Source organism: Bos mutus, chromosome 17, assembly GCF_027580195.1.
Source record: "Bos mutus isolate GX-2022 chromosome 17, NWIPB_WYAK_1.1, whole genome shotgun sequence".
NCBI classification, from domain to species: domain Eukaryota; kingdom Metazoa; phylum Chordata; class Mammalia; order Artiodactyla; family Bovidae; genus Bos; species Bos mutus.
The window spans coordinates 18,699,770-18,715,926 of record NC_091633.1 but is presented as its reverse complement, the minus strand read 5'-3'; the positions used below and the strand labels follow the sequence as shown (position 1 = coordinate 18,715,926).

Sequence of the window (16,157 nt, the reverse complement as noted above, 5' to 3'; positions counted from 1 at the left end):
GATAAGAAAACCGAGGCTGCAACCCCAGGCAGTCAAACTTCAGGGGCTCTGCTTTTCCATTTCTGGGAAATAAGGATGATAAAAAGGATATGTAAAGTAACAGTGACTGGGACTATGGAGAACATTGAACTCAGGTTGTGTTCTTTCACTGAAGAGAAAGCCAAGACAGGGGAACCATTTAATGATTTTTTTCTCAGATGCAGCCAGAGTGGGACAGAGGGTTAGGAGACAGGGTCAACTCTTCCCTCCTCCAACTGCTCCTGCAGTCAGGCCTAATCATCCTAATTCCTCTTATGGTTACAGTTAACTTTCTTTTAAAAATTCATTTCTGAATAGTTACTATTTGCATACTTACTTTTATAGGAGTAAATGTAAATATAGTGAAAATTTAGTCCCTCCCACCCTGCCCCCAACCCCGACTTCTGCAAACTGGTTATCTTCTCTTGAGGCCACTGTTATCATTTTCTTGTGTATCTTTTCAGAAATATGCTGTGCATACTCGATTATGTACGGATGTACAGTCCTTCTCCCTGTGCCAACAGCAGCATGCTAGTGCCTTGGTTTTTTCCCATGGAACAGCATGTTTTGGAGCTAACTCATGTTAGGATGTACAGAGTCACCTCTTTTAAAATAAATGCATGATTTTTTTTCCTGGGCTACATTACCTCATTTTATTTACTCAGTCCACCATAAATAGTCATTTCAAACCACACTACCAACATAATCTTGTACATATATCATTTTTTATGTGTGAGATTGCCTATAGGCTAAATACTCAGGTACAGAATTGCTGAGTCAAAGGTATATGCATTTGGAATTTTATTAGATAGTGGTGAATTTTCCTTCATAAGGATGCTACTAAGTCATTTGTTGTTTTCAATCTCTCAGTCATGCCTGACTCTTTGTGACCCCATGGATTGCAGCACGCCAGGTTTCCCCATCCTTTACCATCTCCCGGAGCTTGCTCAAACTCATGTCCGTTGAGTCAGTGATGCCATCCAGCCATCTCATCCTCTGCTGCTGCTTTCTCCTTTTGCCTTCAGTCTTTTCCAGCATCAGGGTTTTTTTTTCCAAAGAGTCAGTTCTTCACATCAGATGGCCAAAGTTTTGGAGCTTCAGTTTTATGTCCTTCCAATGAATATTCAGGGTTGATTGCCTCTAGGATTGATCATCCTCCCCATGAAAATAGTGCTGTTACTATATTTTTTGTCTTTGCCAATCTGATAGTTGGAAAAAAGGTATTTTTTTGTAGCTTTATTGTTATTTTCTTAATTTTGGTAAAATATATATATAATATAAAATTTACCATTTTAACCGCTTTCAGGTGTGCAATTCAGTGGCCCTGTTTACATTCAGAATGTTGTGCAGCCATCGCTGCTAATCCATTTCCTGAACTTTTTCTTCACCCCAAACAGAAACTCTGTGCCTCTTAAGCAATGACTGCCTGTTTCTCTCTCCCCTACCCTCTGGTAACCTCTATTCTAAACGTCCTGTCTCTCTGAATTTGCCTGTTATCTAAGTGAAGTCATACAGTATTTGGCTTTTTAAATGTTTGGTTTGTTTCACTTAGCATGTTTCCAAGGCTCATCCATATTATAGCACATGTCAGAATGTTATTCCTTTTTATAGCTGACTGATATTTTATTGTCTAAACAAACCACATACTGTTTATCCATTCTTCCATTGACAGACCCTTGAGATGTTTCTAGCTTTTGGCTATTGTGAATAATGCTGCCATGAACATGGGTGTATAAGTTTCTGTTTGAATCCTTGCTTTCAGTTTTTTGGGGTGTATGTATATATATATGTGTGTGTGTATGTATGTATGTGTGTATATATATATATATGGAATTGCTGAGTCAAATGATAATCCTACATTTAACTTTTTGATGACCCCCCAAACCATTTCCTTGTAGTTTATTTATCTGGGGCTGTGCTGGGTCTGTGTTGCTGCGTGTGAGCTTCTCTAGTTGTGGTGAGCAGGGGCTACTCTCTGGTTGTGTTGCTGAGGCTTCTCATTTTGGTGGCTTCTCCTGTTGCAGCGCACGAGCTCTAGGGCACACAGGCTTCAGTAGTTGTGGCTCGTGGGCTCCGGAGCGTAGGCTCAGTAGTTGTGATGCATGGACTTAGTTGCCCCACAGCATGTGGAATCTTCCTGGACCAGGGATCAAACCAGTGTCCCCTGCATTGCAAGGCAGACTCTTAACCACTGGACCACCAGGGAAGCTTTTCTTGTAGTTTGAATTTGCACTTCTCTTATTGTAACTGAGGCTGAGCATCTTGTCACATGATTGGGTACTTTGTCATTCCTTTACATGGAACTCTGTGGGTTCATAAATCATGCCATGTCTGGGCTAGGATGCTGTTTTTATTTCCTTAATGCCTTTCCCAGTCGTCTTTCCCTGCTCCACAAGGGACCCCCATCTGCCCAGTCATGGTCCAAATTGCATACATAGACATTATTCCATAAATACCTCTCAAAAATAAATAAATAAATAAATAACTCTCATAGTACTGACCCAAGAGGGCAGGTTGCATTTCTCTGGCCCTCAACCAGGCCCTCCAGGAAGCACTGGCTTTCTGCTCCCATCTGTGCTTTCTTCTCCACGACCCCTCACCACTGTCACCCAGTGTCCTAAAGAGATATCATTATATTCATTCATAAAATATCTCTCCTCGGTCCTCACTGTTTTCCTGGCACCTTCGTGATGTGGGTGATCAGTGTGGCGCTGCCATCTGTGGATGTACTTCCTGAATTCCAGTGGTACCTGTGACATTTGTCCAGCAGAATTTGTCAAACATACGAACCAAAGGTTAATATTCTGTCCCAGAGACAGAAGGAATTGACAGTCTGAGGGAGTGTCAATCTCTTTTTTTCTTTTCCTAAATTCATGTAACATAAAATTAACTTTTAAAAAATGTATAATTCAGGGACTTCCCTGGTGGTCTAGTGGCTAAGACTCTGCTCTCCTAATGCAGGGGGCCCGGGTTTGATCCCTGGTCAGGGAACTAGATCCCGCATGCTGCAACAAAGACCTGCTTCAACCACATAAATAATTAAATAAATATTAAAATAAAAATAGTTTAAAAAAATGTACAGTTCAATGGCATTTAGTCCATTCACAGTGTTGGGCAACCATCACCTCTGTCTAGGTCCAAAATATTTTCATCACCCCCAAAGGAGACCCCATACCCACTGGCAGTCACTCCCTATTTCCCCCAACACCTCTCCACTCCTAGGCAACCACTAATCTGCTCCCTGTCCGTATGGATTTGCCTGTTCTGAAAACTTCATATAAATGGGATCATGCACATGTGATCTTTTGTGTCAGGCACCTTTCCCTTAGCATCATGTTTTTGAGGTTCATGGGGGTTGTAGCCTGTGTCGGTTCCTTTTTAGTCATATTCCATTGTGTAGACGGACCACATTTTGCTTATCCATTCATCTGTCAGTGGATGTGTGGGTTGGTTTTCTTCCTTTTGGCTGTTGTGAGTAAAGCTATTTGGGTATATACCTAGGAACAGAATTGTTTGGTCATATGGTAATTCTCTGTTTAATCTTTTGAGGAACCACCAAGTTATTTGATGTTAACTTCTTTTTTTTTTAGTCTCATGTTTGCCTTTCATCTTGCAGGTACTAGTTGGGGGCTGAACTAGGGGAACATTAGATCATAGGTATGTGGAGCCTGACTCTTCACACAACACAAATCACCCAGGCTCACATACTCTTTGAGCGCCCGTTCTTCCTCTGGTATGACCCCTGACCCCTTACTCCTCAGTTGAGAATTGTTGGCCTGAGATCAGGCCAGGCGACTGGACTCCCGTGTGCATGGTCTTCACATTAGGAGACCTGGACAAATCCCTCTCCCTCTCTCGAGCCACAGTCTCCCCATTTACAAAATGAGGTTATAATGGCAAACCAACAATGTAGAGTGCCTGTGAAATTATCCTGATGTGTGGAAGATATGTTATAAACTGTAAAGTGCTGTCTGAATCGTTGCTTTTGTGAAATGATGCAGCCTAGAGGTCACCATGCAAAAGTGTTTCATTTCACCTGCCCAGCATTTTAAAATATTTAAAATAACTGCTGACTTAAACAAAAAAAAGAGATCTCATTTAACATCCTGGCTTTAGATCTTCTCTTGGGAAAAAAAAAAGAGAGAGAGAGGTGAGGAGGTAACCAGACAATTCTAGGCTCCAGTCCTTGCTTAACAACAATTGGCTTGAGCTAGAACTAGGTGCCACCTCTGTAGGGGTGCGGGTGCTCAATTTTGGGGGTTTTCTCATACTTGGTTTCTACAGGTTTGAATTTGGGATTCTTGTTTTGTGTGAGGAGGAGCTTTTAAAATAAGGAAATGTGAAACTACCAGGGGCTACTGTATAGTCCAGGGAACTAGATTCAGTGTTCTGTGATACGTCATAGGGCTTCCCAGGTGGTAAAGAACCCGCATGTCAATGCAGGAGACACAGGTTTGATCCCTGGGCCAAGAAGATACCCTGGAGGAGATTATGGCAACCCACTTCAGTATTCTTGCTTGGAAAATTCTCTGGACAGAGGAACCTGGCGGGCTGTAGTCCATGGGGGTCTCCAAGAGTCAGACACAACCAAAGCGACTTAGCATGCACGATGGGTCATAATGGAAAAGAATATAAAAGAATGTATACAATACATAACCGAATCACTTTTGCTGTACAGCAGTAACTAATGTAACTGCTGTGTAAATCAGCTATACATTAAAAAAAAAAAAAGGATACAATGAGGAAAAGTGCCCTAAGCTCTTGTATATAGACTCAAAAGATGTATGATCACACAGTTTTTTAAGCTTTTTTTTTTTAAGGACGTCAACTCAAAGCAGGAATGAAGTATGGGCCTGGGCCAGCAGGAGAGACCCCTCTTGGCTATAGCCCTGCCGCCCAGGGTCGGGGCAGCTGACCCTTCCTCTCCCTGCAGGTGGCGCTGCTGCCGGATGGGAGTGCCTGGGCGCGTCTGTGTTGCACGAGGTCCGCACATGCACCATGTCATCATGCATCTCTAGCCAGCCCAGCAGCGACCGGGCCGCCCCCCAGGATGAGCTGGGGGGCGGGGGCGGCAGCAGCAGCAGCGAAGGCCAGAAGCCCTGTGAGGCTCTGAGGGGCCTCTCCTCCCTGAGCATTCGCCTGGGCATGGAGTCGTTCATCGTGGTCACTGAGTGCGAGCCGGTCTGCGCTGTGGACCACGGCCTGACCCGGGACCGGCCCCTGGAGGCCCATGGCGGAGAGATCACCCTTGACGCCTCGGGGTCTCAGGCCCGGCCCCACCTCTCTGGTCGCAAGCTCTCTCTGCAGGAGCGGTCCCTGCTGGATGCCAACGGGCGCTGCGTCTATCCGGCGCTGCCCCACTCGCCAGTGGGCTCCCCGCAGTCCTCGCCACGGCTGCCCCGGCGGCCCACGGTGGAGTCGCACCACGTCTCCATCACTGGGATGCAGGTGCGTGAGCGGCGGCCCCTGGTGCCCTACCCTGCACCCAGAATGTCTCTACCTTGGGCTGGGGTCCCCCGGAAGGATCCCGGTGCAACCAGTTGACTGGAAAGGCTACCCTAGGAAATCCAGAGAGATGTCAATAAAACATACATGATGGAGCCAGTTATCACTGTGGACAACTGGGACCCCCCTGCTCTGGGCAGCCCTGTGGGACAGTGTAGGACATGAGCCCCAGACTTATTCCACCTGAGGGCGAGGGAGCTGGGCCTTTTACACCAGCTGCTGGCAGTCCCTGGACCCAGAGCATCTTCCGGTCAGAGAGAGCCTCTAGCAAAGAGACCCTCACGATGGCAGTTAGAAGTTGTGCCAGGGACTCTGAAATGGGGCTGACAGGTCAATGAGAGTCCTCAGCACTGTAAGTGCACTTCTCCCATGATTTTTACTATAAACTTCTGGGAGGTAGGTTGAAACTCAGATCCCCAGCTGGTTCACAGGGCCTGATCCACCCCTACCCCACCTCCTACCTTTGTACTGCCAACTCAGGGCTCCAACCTTACCCACTTCTTTGTCTTCCTCAGATGTCCAAGCTCATTCGCTCCCTTAGGCCTTTACCTTCTTGTGCCCTCTGTTTGAAACCCCTCCCTCCTGCAGATCTCTTCAAGGCCATCTCCATCTGGCTTCCAAATCTCAACTCAGATGTCACCTCCTTGGAAAGGCCTCTCAGACACCCCTTCTAAGCATCCTTCAGCCCCTCTCTGGCCTGTTGACTGTCCTTCATAATACTTGTCACCATCTGATTATCTGTGTCTGTTAAGTTGTTTATTGCTGTCCCCCTGCCGCCCCCAGCTAGGATGTTAGGAACAGTCCTGTTCACCACAGGGTCCCTAGCACCTGGCATAGTGCCTGGTGCATGGTGGCTCAAATTCCTTGTTGAAGGAAGGAATAAATTTGACTGGGAGAAGGCTGGAAATCCAGAATGACATTCTAAAGGAGTTGATATTTAACTACCTTCTGAGGGCTAGGTATAATTTTCTCAGTTGGAGATGGGTACACACTGAGAGTTCACTGCAGGGGAGTGAGCACAGCATGAGCAAAGACCCCCAAGGGAGAAAGCCATTTTAAAATTGTTATTGTTTGTTTCATTTCCTAGTTTATTAACTAGCCACAGGCCACCTAGGTGACAGAGGTAGTCTCATTCCTCTAATATCTTAGTTTTAAAAGTATGATTACCATACTCCAGCTAAGTACCAGCTATGTACACCAACATATTTCTTTTCCATAGAATTCAGGATAGGTTAGGGATTCAGTTAGCGAGAGTGTGGGGCCCCAAAGGGGAACACTGTGGCAACAAGGCTGGAGGGAGAATTTCCGTTTATATCAGCTTAGAGAAACAAATCTCCCAACAACAGTGGCTTTAACACAATAAGGCTTATTTATCATGTAAAATAAATGCATAGGGTTAGGCACTGGGTATTGGTGAGATGGTTCTGTTGTTGCTTTGGTCCTTAAAACCTCATGATGTCAAAATGGCTGTTGTGGCTCAAGCCTTCACAGCTCCATTCCAGGCAAGAAGAATGAACAGGGAAGGAAAGCAAAAGCTGTGTGCCTCCTGAGTCAGTCCTCTTTCCTGGAAACTCTACCCAGCAATTTCTACCTGTCTCACATTAGCCAGAACATAGTGACATGGCCACCTTAGGTGTAAGAGAAGCTGGAAAATTGCAGTTTTCCAGCGTGGACTGTTGCCACCCAGTGTTCCAGTTATAAGGAAGAAAGGAGAGACTGGTATTTGGTGGGCAACTAGTCATCTCTGCCAAGGTCAGAGCTTTCGAGGGTCTGAAGGCTAGACCATGAAGTCAGGACTTGACCCTGGAAACAGCAGAGAGCTGGGCTGATGTGGTCAGAGTGGATTCTTGAAGATGAATTCAGCAGTATGTGGGGGTTGGATTCGAAGGCAGTGAGACCCCCTAAGACAGTTCTGCAGGGCCCCACCTCTGCCTGTCACATCCCTTCAGGACTCGGGGGAATGAAACAGTACTGGAGAGAAACATGAAACAAACTAAAAAGCCCAGCAGTGAGGGGAGAGCTCTGTGGGCCTGACCTGGCCAGGTCAAAGATACCGATCTGAGTGGAACTACCTCCAGTCAAAGGGAGTTGAGAACTGATTTAGTGTGACACTGTTTAGGCCTCCCCTAACCTCATCCCAAAACAGTGCTCTGTATTTTCTGCAGGTGCATGTATGCGTGCATGTACACAGAAAAAGACCTGGAAGTTTATACATCAAACTGATATCAAGGTTCGGGGAGAGGGATAGAACTGGGGCTTGGGAGGGGGTTCCAGGGAAAGTTGGGGTTCTCTGAAACACTTGATGGTTTGCTTTCTATCATGCTTCTCTTCCCAGTTTCCTATATCACTTAACATTTCCCCCTAACTCTATTGAGGTATAATTGAAGTGAGATAAACTGCACATATTTCAAATGTGCAGTATGGTCAGTTCTGATGTATGTATACATCTGTAAAACCATCACCCCTATCAAGATCCCAGGCCTTTCCAGCACATCCAGCAATGCATCCCTCCCCCACTTCCCCTTTCCCAGGTACTTGCTGACTTGTTTTTGATCACTATAGATTAGCTTTCAAATTCTGGAATTTTATATATGTGGAATCATTTAGTATGTACTTTTTTTTTTGCTTAGCTTCTTTCACGGTATAGTGATTTTTGTGATTTATCCATGTTTTTGCACATATCAGTAGTTCATTTCTTTTTATTGCTAAATAGTATTGGACTGTACGGATATACCATGGCTTATCCACTTACCTGTTGATGGGCATTTGGATGGTTTCCAGCTTTTGATTACTACAAATAAAGCTGTTGTGAACATTTGTATACCCGTCTCTACATAGACACGGGTTTTCCTTTTCTTTCTTTAGAGTGAGAACCTGGATGTAGAGTGACTGGGTCATATGGGAAATGCCTGTTGAGAAGTTTTGCCAAACTGTTTTCCAAAGAGGCTGTACTTTTTAAATTCCCACCAGCAGCCTCTGAAAGTTTCATTTGCCCTACATTCTAACAATACTTGGTTTGGTTAGTCTGTTTCACTTTAGCCAATTTGGTGAATGTGGTTTTAATTTGCATTTCCCCAATGAGTAATGATGCTGAGCATCTTTTCATGTGCTTATTGATCATTTGTGTATCTTCATTAGAGAAATATCAAATCTTTAGCCAATTTTTTTTTAACTGATGAGTTATAGGAGTTCTTTATATATTCTGATTACCAGTCCTTTGACTATGTATTGCAATTTGTTTCTCTCAGTCTGTGGCTTGCCTTTTGTTTTCTTAGTAGTGTTTCAAAGAGCAAAAGTCTTAACTTTGCTTGAAATCCAATTTATCATTTGTTTCCTTTTATATTTTGCACTTCTTGTACAAAAGAGACCCTTTCAGAAACTGTTAAGAAACCTTTCTCCGCCCTAAGGCCATTCAGATGTTCTCTTCTTGTATCATTTTGCCTTTTTTTTTTACAGAATAGCAGTCATGGATTATTGTTTAATTTTACCTTAACTTTTAAAAAATAAGTAAATAAAATGAACGTTTGAAAAGTGGGAAGAACCTTTAAAATGGGTATTAAAAGAGTACATACTATATGATTACAGTCTCACAGTGTAAAAAAATTGTGCTGGTGGAGACTTCTCTGGAGGTTCAGTGGTTAAGACTCCATACTTCCATCGGGCACAAGTTCAGTCCCTGGTTGGGGAACTAAGCGCCCACGTGCTTTGTGGCATGGACAAAACAAAAACAACTGTGGTACTAGAAGTCAGGATAATGGTCACCCTGGACAGGGGCCAGCATATGGGAGCTGCTTCTGGGGAGCTAGGAATGTTCCCTTTCTTGACTTGGATTCTGGTTAAGGCGTTTGTTTGTGAAAAATGTATCTTGCTACAAATTTACAATTCATATTCTGTGCGTTTCTACTTACTTTCCAGGATTGTGTACAGCTGAATCAGTACACACTGAAGGATGAGATTGGAAAGGTAACTATCCCAGGAGACAGGCTGGTTTTCCGTACCTACCAAGGATGTCTTGGATACTGTGGCTCTACCCGACTAGAGCTGGGAGTGAGTGAGGAATCCTTGGAGAACAGGCTAGGAGGGGGAGGGTTTTGTTATTAATGGCCCGTCTGTTTTGCTTTATTTTGTTTTGTTTTTACATCAGCCTGTGTTTCTACAAAAGCTCACAAAGCTTCCAGAGTAATTCTGTATCACCAACACTGGTGTTGGTTTTTTTTCCTTCTTAAGGTATTCTCATATCTGTTTTTGCTTTTACATCAGTATCAAAAGTATCAAATGGACAGTATCGATGGACAGTATCAAAATTCAAAAACTCAAATGTCAATAGAGAGCAAGTGAGTAATATATGTGAAAAAAACATGCTAGGTATAATACAATAGGGAGTGGTGAGGACTGTGGCAAACTGTTAACACATGGAAATGATTATGACTCCATATCCACATCAGAATCTGGGTTTTTATATCTGAACTGTTTTAAATGTTGGCCATTAATTCAAACATTCTAAAAACCGGAGATCCAACACAATACAGGGCAGGTTTTGCCAATAGGCTACCACTTTGTCACCTCTGTATTAGGGTCCTTATTTTGTGGATCATAATTTCTGGATACTGTGTCACGGGCATCTCCCTTTCTCCAGGGCTCGTATGGCGTGGTCAAGTTGGCCTACAATGAAAATGACAATACCTACTACGTGAGTACCCACATCCTCCTCCCTGCCCTCCTCCTTGTCCAGAGAAAAGGCCTTCTATCCAGAACTTGGTTTCCTGGAAGGTTTTCTTAGCTGTTGTCTCATTTTATTTTTAGGTCACGTTTATTTTATGCATTAGGAAGGAAGTGGGGAAGTGGGGAGGTGAAGCGATTGGCCCAGGAAGATTGAGTGAATAAATTCAGCAAATATCTCATATCCTTTCTCTGGGCTGCCCTTTCTACATCCTCCATAGCACCAAGAACTAAGTGGTCATAAGATAAATTGCCCTTGTTTCTGGGGCTTTGGAATCGGTCCAGTATGGGTTCATATCCTGACTCTCCCATGTGCCAGTTGTGTGTCCTTGGGCAAATGACCTAAATGCTGAACATCAGTTTCTCCACATGTGAAATATCCCTTGCCTATCATGCCAGCTCACTCATGTCTTGATTTAGTGGTAGCCAGTCCCAGGGCTTGTGGTCTCCCAGATGGGAGAGCCGATCTGGAACCTTAGAAGTACCTTCTAGGCTGGAGGGACCCCGAACGTCCAGCCTCCACATAACCCGTGGAGTTGACCCATTCCAATGGCAAGGTGCTCACTACGTGGTCCCAAGGCTGCTGGTGCGCCAAGAGCTTGGGCAGGCTCAGGAGTGGAAGGAACTCTCCCTCCATCCTCCTCTCCATTTTAATCAGGATGCGGGGTCTTTTCTCCCACAGGCAATGAAGGTGCTGTCCAAAAAGAAACTGATCCGACAGGCGGGCTTTCCACGTGAGTTTGCCGGGCCTTTTTTTTTAGTTGCAGAGGCTGGGGCAAGACAGGGAAGACTCACTGTATGGTGTCCCCTGCAGAGTGTGACCTGGGTGGATTCCCCAAAGATAGTGCTGGGCCTCTGGCTGAGGTTTTTAAAAATTCATTTTCTTGTAAAAATATTTATGAAAGGAATATAGGTATCAAGTAAAAAAAAAAAAATCTGTTAGAGGAAAACAGTCTGGTGGTTCCTCAGAAAGTTAAATGCACTATTACCATATGACCCAACAATTCTACTCTTGGGCATATGTACCCAAGAGAACTGAAAACACGGTCACACAAGCTCATACATGAAGGCTCGTAGCAGCATGATTCAAAATAGCCAAAATGTAGAAGCAATCCTAAATGTCTGTCAGCGGATGAATGAGTAAACAAAAGGTGGTCTGTCTAGCCAATGGAGTATTACTCAGCCATAAAAAGGGATGAAATTCTGATATATACCTCAACACAGATAACTTTGAAAACATACTAAATGAAAGAAGCCGGACACAAAAGGCCATATATTGTATGATTCCACTTACATGAAATGTCCAGAATAGGTAAATCCAGAGACAGAAAGCAAATTAGTGATTCCTAGAACCTGGGGTTAAGAGGGAGTTGGGTATGACTGATGATAGATAAGGGTTTTTTTTTTTTTTTTTGAGGGGGTCCGTTGGAAATGTTTAGGACTTAGTGGTGATGGCTGCAGAACCTTGTGAATGTACTAAAAAGCATTGCATTACACATTTTAAAATGCTCAATTTACAAAATTTAATTACCATAAGGTATTTCAGTTATATCTACAACATGCAAAAGAATAGAAGGATGTATAATGGAGGTCACAGATTTCTTGCTGTACTCCTCCGTCTCTCTATAGGCACCCCACCCACCACTTTTAGCTCTTTCAGGAGCTGGTAATTACTGCATGTGATCGGGTGTAGGTGAGCATATCAGAGGCGGCTCCAGCATAAGCTCCCTGCCAGTGGAGCTGAGCAAAATGTCCGCTTGAGCCAAAAAGAGAAAATATATAAATGTAAATCCCCCAACCCCACCCTGTCACTACCAGCACCCTGATCCTGCTTACCTGAACTCTGAGCCAGACAATATCCTTATGTCATTATTTCTTGATTTATTAATTTCTGACATTTACTTCTGACTTCCTCTAGGACAGCTTAAACCAGTCCTTTCTCATCCCTTTCCCCAGCTGGGCAATGAGGTGATTCCAGGATGTTCAGCTCCCTTGTCACTACCATTGTCACTTTCCTTCTTGTTCCAGCAGGTGCAGCAGGTTTCTTTCCTTTGAACTTGCCTTTCCTCAGTCCACATCCCACTTCTGATACCTGCACCTCGGCTTTTACTTTCCAAGGCTGACACATCTACATTCCGTTCTGTTAGTCACATTTAGATCCTTACTTACATGTAATAGGGCTTCCCTGGTAGCTCAGCTGGTAAAGGATCCACCTGCAATGTGGGAGACCTGGGTTCGATCCCTGGGTTGGGAAGATCCCCTGAAAAAGAGAAGGGTTACCCACTCTGGTATTTTGGCCTGGAGAATTCCATGGACTGTATAGTCCATGGGGTCACAATGAGTTGGACAACTGAGCAACTTTCACTTTCACTTTTCACTTACATGTAATATGCAGTGTAAGTGTTTTCACTGTGGACCTTTCCATCATTGTGACCTTCTGACTGTCAGTCACTACTGGGCCAAGCAAGTTCGTTTTTTTCCTCTCATCAGTTCTTACTTCTTTTCCTATCCCTGACTTTTTTTATCGCCTATATTTCCACATGAGTTGTGGAGGCAAGGAATAATATTTTTGTCCCTCTTATGGAGTGGGAATACCGAGCCCCAGAGAGGGAATGTTGAGATTGCTCCACTAGACCCCAGACTTCTTTTCCTTGTACCTCAGTGAACTTTTGATGCTCACTGTGACCCGGAGCATGGCGCAGGAAGAAGAGAATTAACAGAAGGCTGGGCAAGGGGACTGGGTCTCCAGCCTCATTAGTTTCCAGCATCAGAGAAGACAGATGAAAAGAAGGCTGATTAAAGCCCCTGGTGGCATCAGCCACTCCAGTCTTTCTGAGACACCACCCCCCATAAATTGTCCTGCTTACAGTCCCCCTCTGCAGAGGAGAGTCTCTTTGTCTTGACTCTGGGATGGTTCATGTTTCCTCCAGGTCGCCCCCCTCCCCGAGGTACCCGACCAGCCCCTGGGGGCTGCATCCAGCCTAGGGGCCCAATTGAGCAGGTGTACCAGGAAATTGCCATCCTCAAGAAGCTGGACCACCCCAACGTAGTGAAGCTGGTGGAGGTGAGATGAGGGGGACACGGAGGAGGGAGGAGGAATGGGGATGATCCAGCCTTGGCTCTGTGATTACCAAAATGCGACACCACTGGTTCCGGGGTAGAGCCACGTCACATCCAGCACTGTTACAGGGCTGAGTGGTGGTTACTTCTCCAGGCTCCTTCACCCCGTCATTGCATGTAATCCTCGCCCCGTGCTTAGACTGTTTATTACTCCCATTTTACAGATGAAGGAATTGAGGCTCAGAGGAGTACTGAGGCTTGCCCTTTACCTGTTTGTCTTTTTGGAGCTGGTTCTTTTTTTTTTCTGGAGCTGGTTCTTTTTCTACTACACAAATGTGTATAGTTGTAGCATAAAAGCAGCCATTTGCCTGTAAACAAATGCGCCTGGCTATGTTTTGATAAAACTTTACTTATAAAACTGTTCTATATCAGCATTTCTCATGCTTTTTGGTCTCCAGACCCTCTTATGCTCTTTTTTTGAAGCATTTTTTTAAAAATTTATTTTTAGTTGGAAGATAGTTGCTTTAGTCAATGAGGTCACAAAGAGTCGAACATGACTGAGCGACCGAACTGAATTGCTTTACAATGTTGTATTGGCTTCTGCCATACAACAATGTGAATCAACCATGAATATACATAAAGTCCCTGCCCTCTTGAACCTCCCTCCCACCCCATGCTCTTAAAAATAATTGAAGATTGTAAAAACCTTTTGCTTATGGGGGTTATATTTATCACATTAGGATTTAAAATAGAGAAGCTAAAAATTATTTTTTAATTCATTTAAAATCAACAATAATCCTATACATTAATGTGATTTTTTAAAAAAGAAAAATAACAGAATTCTATAGATAGGCAAGTGCCTGGGTCTGACTTTTCCTGGAAGGGCAGGGCTTAGGGGTTCCAGGCTGGCTGTCCTGGGCCTCTGCCTCGGGTGCGTCCCTTTCTCAGGGTTCTTGTCCTGTGACTCTTGGCTGACTGGGGAAGTTGAGTATGATGTGTCAAGAGGTGGGAGGATCAGTCTAGCCCAGGAGCCTGCCTTTGTTTCTTCCCAAAAGAAGAGATGGCAGTTGCAGGCCATCTCCATCTGTCACAACAACTCACAATTTCAACCCATGGATGCTTGAGTTGCCGTCCTAGAGAAAACCCAAGGGCGCTTGGTTGGGGTGTGTGTCGGGTCCTGGCGGGATCTCCCTTCTCCTTCATGCCTTGTGGTGTGTGGGCTCCCAACAAGACCCTTTGACAGCTTGCCTGTTCATTCACTCGTCAGACATTCCCTGAGCATCTACTAGGTCCCTAGTCGTGTACAGGGCACCATGGAGGCAGCCGAGGTGGATGCAACCTGGTGCCTGCTCTTTGAAGAGAGGAAGATAGAAATTGTGATAAGGTGAAAACAGGAAGGCTGTGAAAGAGAGAAAGAAGGCACTGCAGCAGTTCCAGGCAAGAGGACATCATTTCCTGCTGGGGCAGGGGGATGGGGAGAGAATTTGAATTTTGACAATTCTGACAGCTGATCCATTGTCTCCTAGGAGACAAGTGGGTTTCTTATTCAAGCTGAGACATTTTCCAGGGGAGGAATCTGCCCCCTCCCTTATGTAACCTCCTTTCTGGGTGCTTTGGACCCTTGAAGATTGGGCTAGAAAGCGCTTATTTTCCAGATGGCCGTTTGGATCACACATTCCTGTGCCCTTCATCTTAACTGGGAAAAACAGTGGAAAGCACAGCCCTCCCGTTGGCAAGTGCAGTCATGTGGATGCTGCTTCCTCTCTGCTCATGTCTTTTCTCTCTCTTCCTCTCCCCTGCTTCTCATCTCCGGCCTGTTCCACGTGGCTGTGCCAACAGGTCTTGGATGACCCCAATGAGGACCATCTGTACATGGGTAAGAGAGCCCTTGCCTTCTGCCACCCTTGCTCATGCAGCTACACCTGCCCAAAGCCCAGGGGAACTCTCCATCCGGCCCCTGCGCCTGGCATCTCCCACCCTTTCCTGCTCCAGCGGGGCCCCACACAGAAGGCTGTACCCGAGGTTTAAAGCAGGAGGTGGAGAGGAGTTCTTGCTGGGACTTTATCTGGGTGTCCTGTTCATCCGTCTTCTGATATCTGTTGAGTGCCTACTGTGTGCTGGGTACTGTTCTAGGCACTAAGGATGCAATGATGAGTAAGAAAGATGAAGCTGGTGTTCTGATTAGGGGAAACAGCCAGTCACCAACTATAGTTGGCCTTCTGTGTCTGCAGGTTCTGCAACTGCAGATTCAACCACCTGTGGATCAAAAATATTACAAAGAAAAAATTCCAGAATGTTCCCAAAAGTAAAACTTGAATTTGGCATGCACTGGCAACTATTTATATAGCATTTACATTGTATTAATGTAAAGGTATTACATTGTATTAGGTATTATATTGTATAAGTATTAGGTATATTGTATATTGTATTAGGTATATTACATTGTATTAGGTATTATAAAGTAATCCAGAGATCATTTAAAGTATAGGGGAGGATGTGTGTAGGTTATATGCAACTACTACACCATTTAAGGGACTTGAGCAGCTGTGGATTTTGGTATCTACAGGGTTCCTAGAACCAATTCCCTGTGAATACCTAGGGATAACTGTAAATAAAGCAGATGATCAACTTCAGACTGATGCTCTGAAGAAGATTAAACAGGATGATGTGAGAGAGAGATGGAGGGGCCACTGCAGATAGGAGGTGAGCATTTAGCACCTGAATGTCGAGGACTCAGCCCTGTTAAATCTGGAGAAGAGCATTCCAGGTAGAGGAAATAGCAGGTCAAAGGCCCCAGGGCTGGTGAGAGCTTAGAGTTTAAAAAATGTGGCTGCAGGAGAGAAAACCATGTAGGG

At 44.7% G+C, this 16,157-nt stretch overlaps 1 protein-coding gene and 1 non-coding gene across 5 annotated transcripts in view; both read left to right on the top strand.

The window, feature by feature from the left end:
* The window catches only part of CAMKK2 (calcium/calmodulin dependent protein kinase kinase 2), a 53,003-nt gene that overhangs the window by 13,403 nt on the left and 23,443 nt on the right, over positions 1 to 16,157 (top strand). For all 4 annotated transcript variants that reach the window (XM_070386193.1, XM_070386194.1, XM_070386196.1 and 1 more), the window contains exons 2-7: positions 4,952 to 5,466; positions 9,439 to 9,486; positions 10,160 to 10,213; positions 10,925 to 10,976; positions 13,173 to 13,306; positions 15,142 to 15,178. In XM_070386193.1, coding sequence (XP_070242294.1) covers positions 5,017 to 5,466; positions 9,439 to 9,486; positions 10,160 to 10,213; positions 10,925 to 10,976; positions 13,173 to 13,306; positions 15,142 to 15,178 — 775 coding nt within the window. In that variant the 5' untranslated portion in view covers positions 4,952 to 5,016. The remainder of the gene's footprint in view (positions 1 to 4,951; positions 5,467 to 9,438; positions 9,487 to 10,159; positions 10,214 to 10,924; positions 10,977 to 13,172; positions 13,307 to 15,141; positions 15,179 to 16,157) is intronic.
* Positions 2,937 to 3,009, top strand: TRNAR-CCU (transfer RNA arginine (anticodon CCU)). The gene has a single exon. It is a non-coding gene; the product is annotated as a tRNA-Arg (tRNA).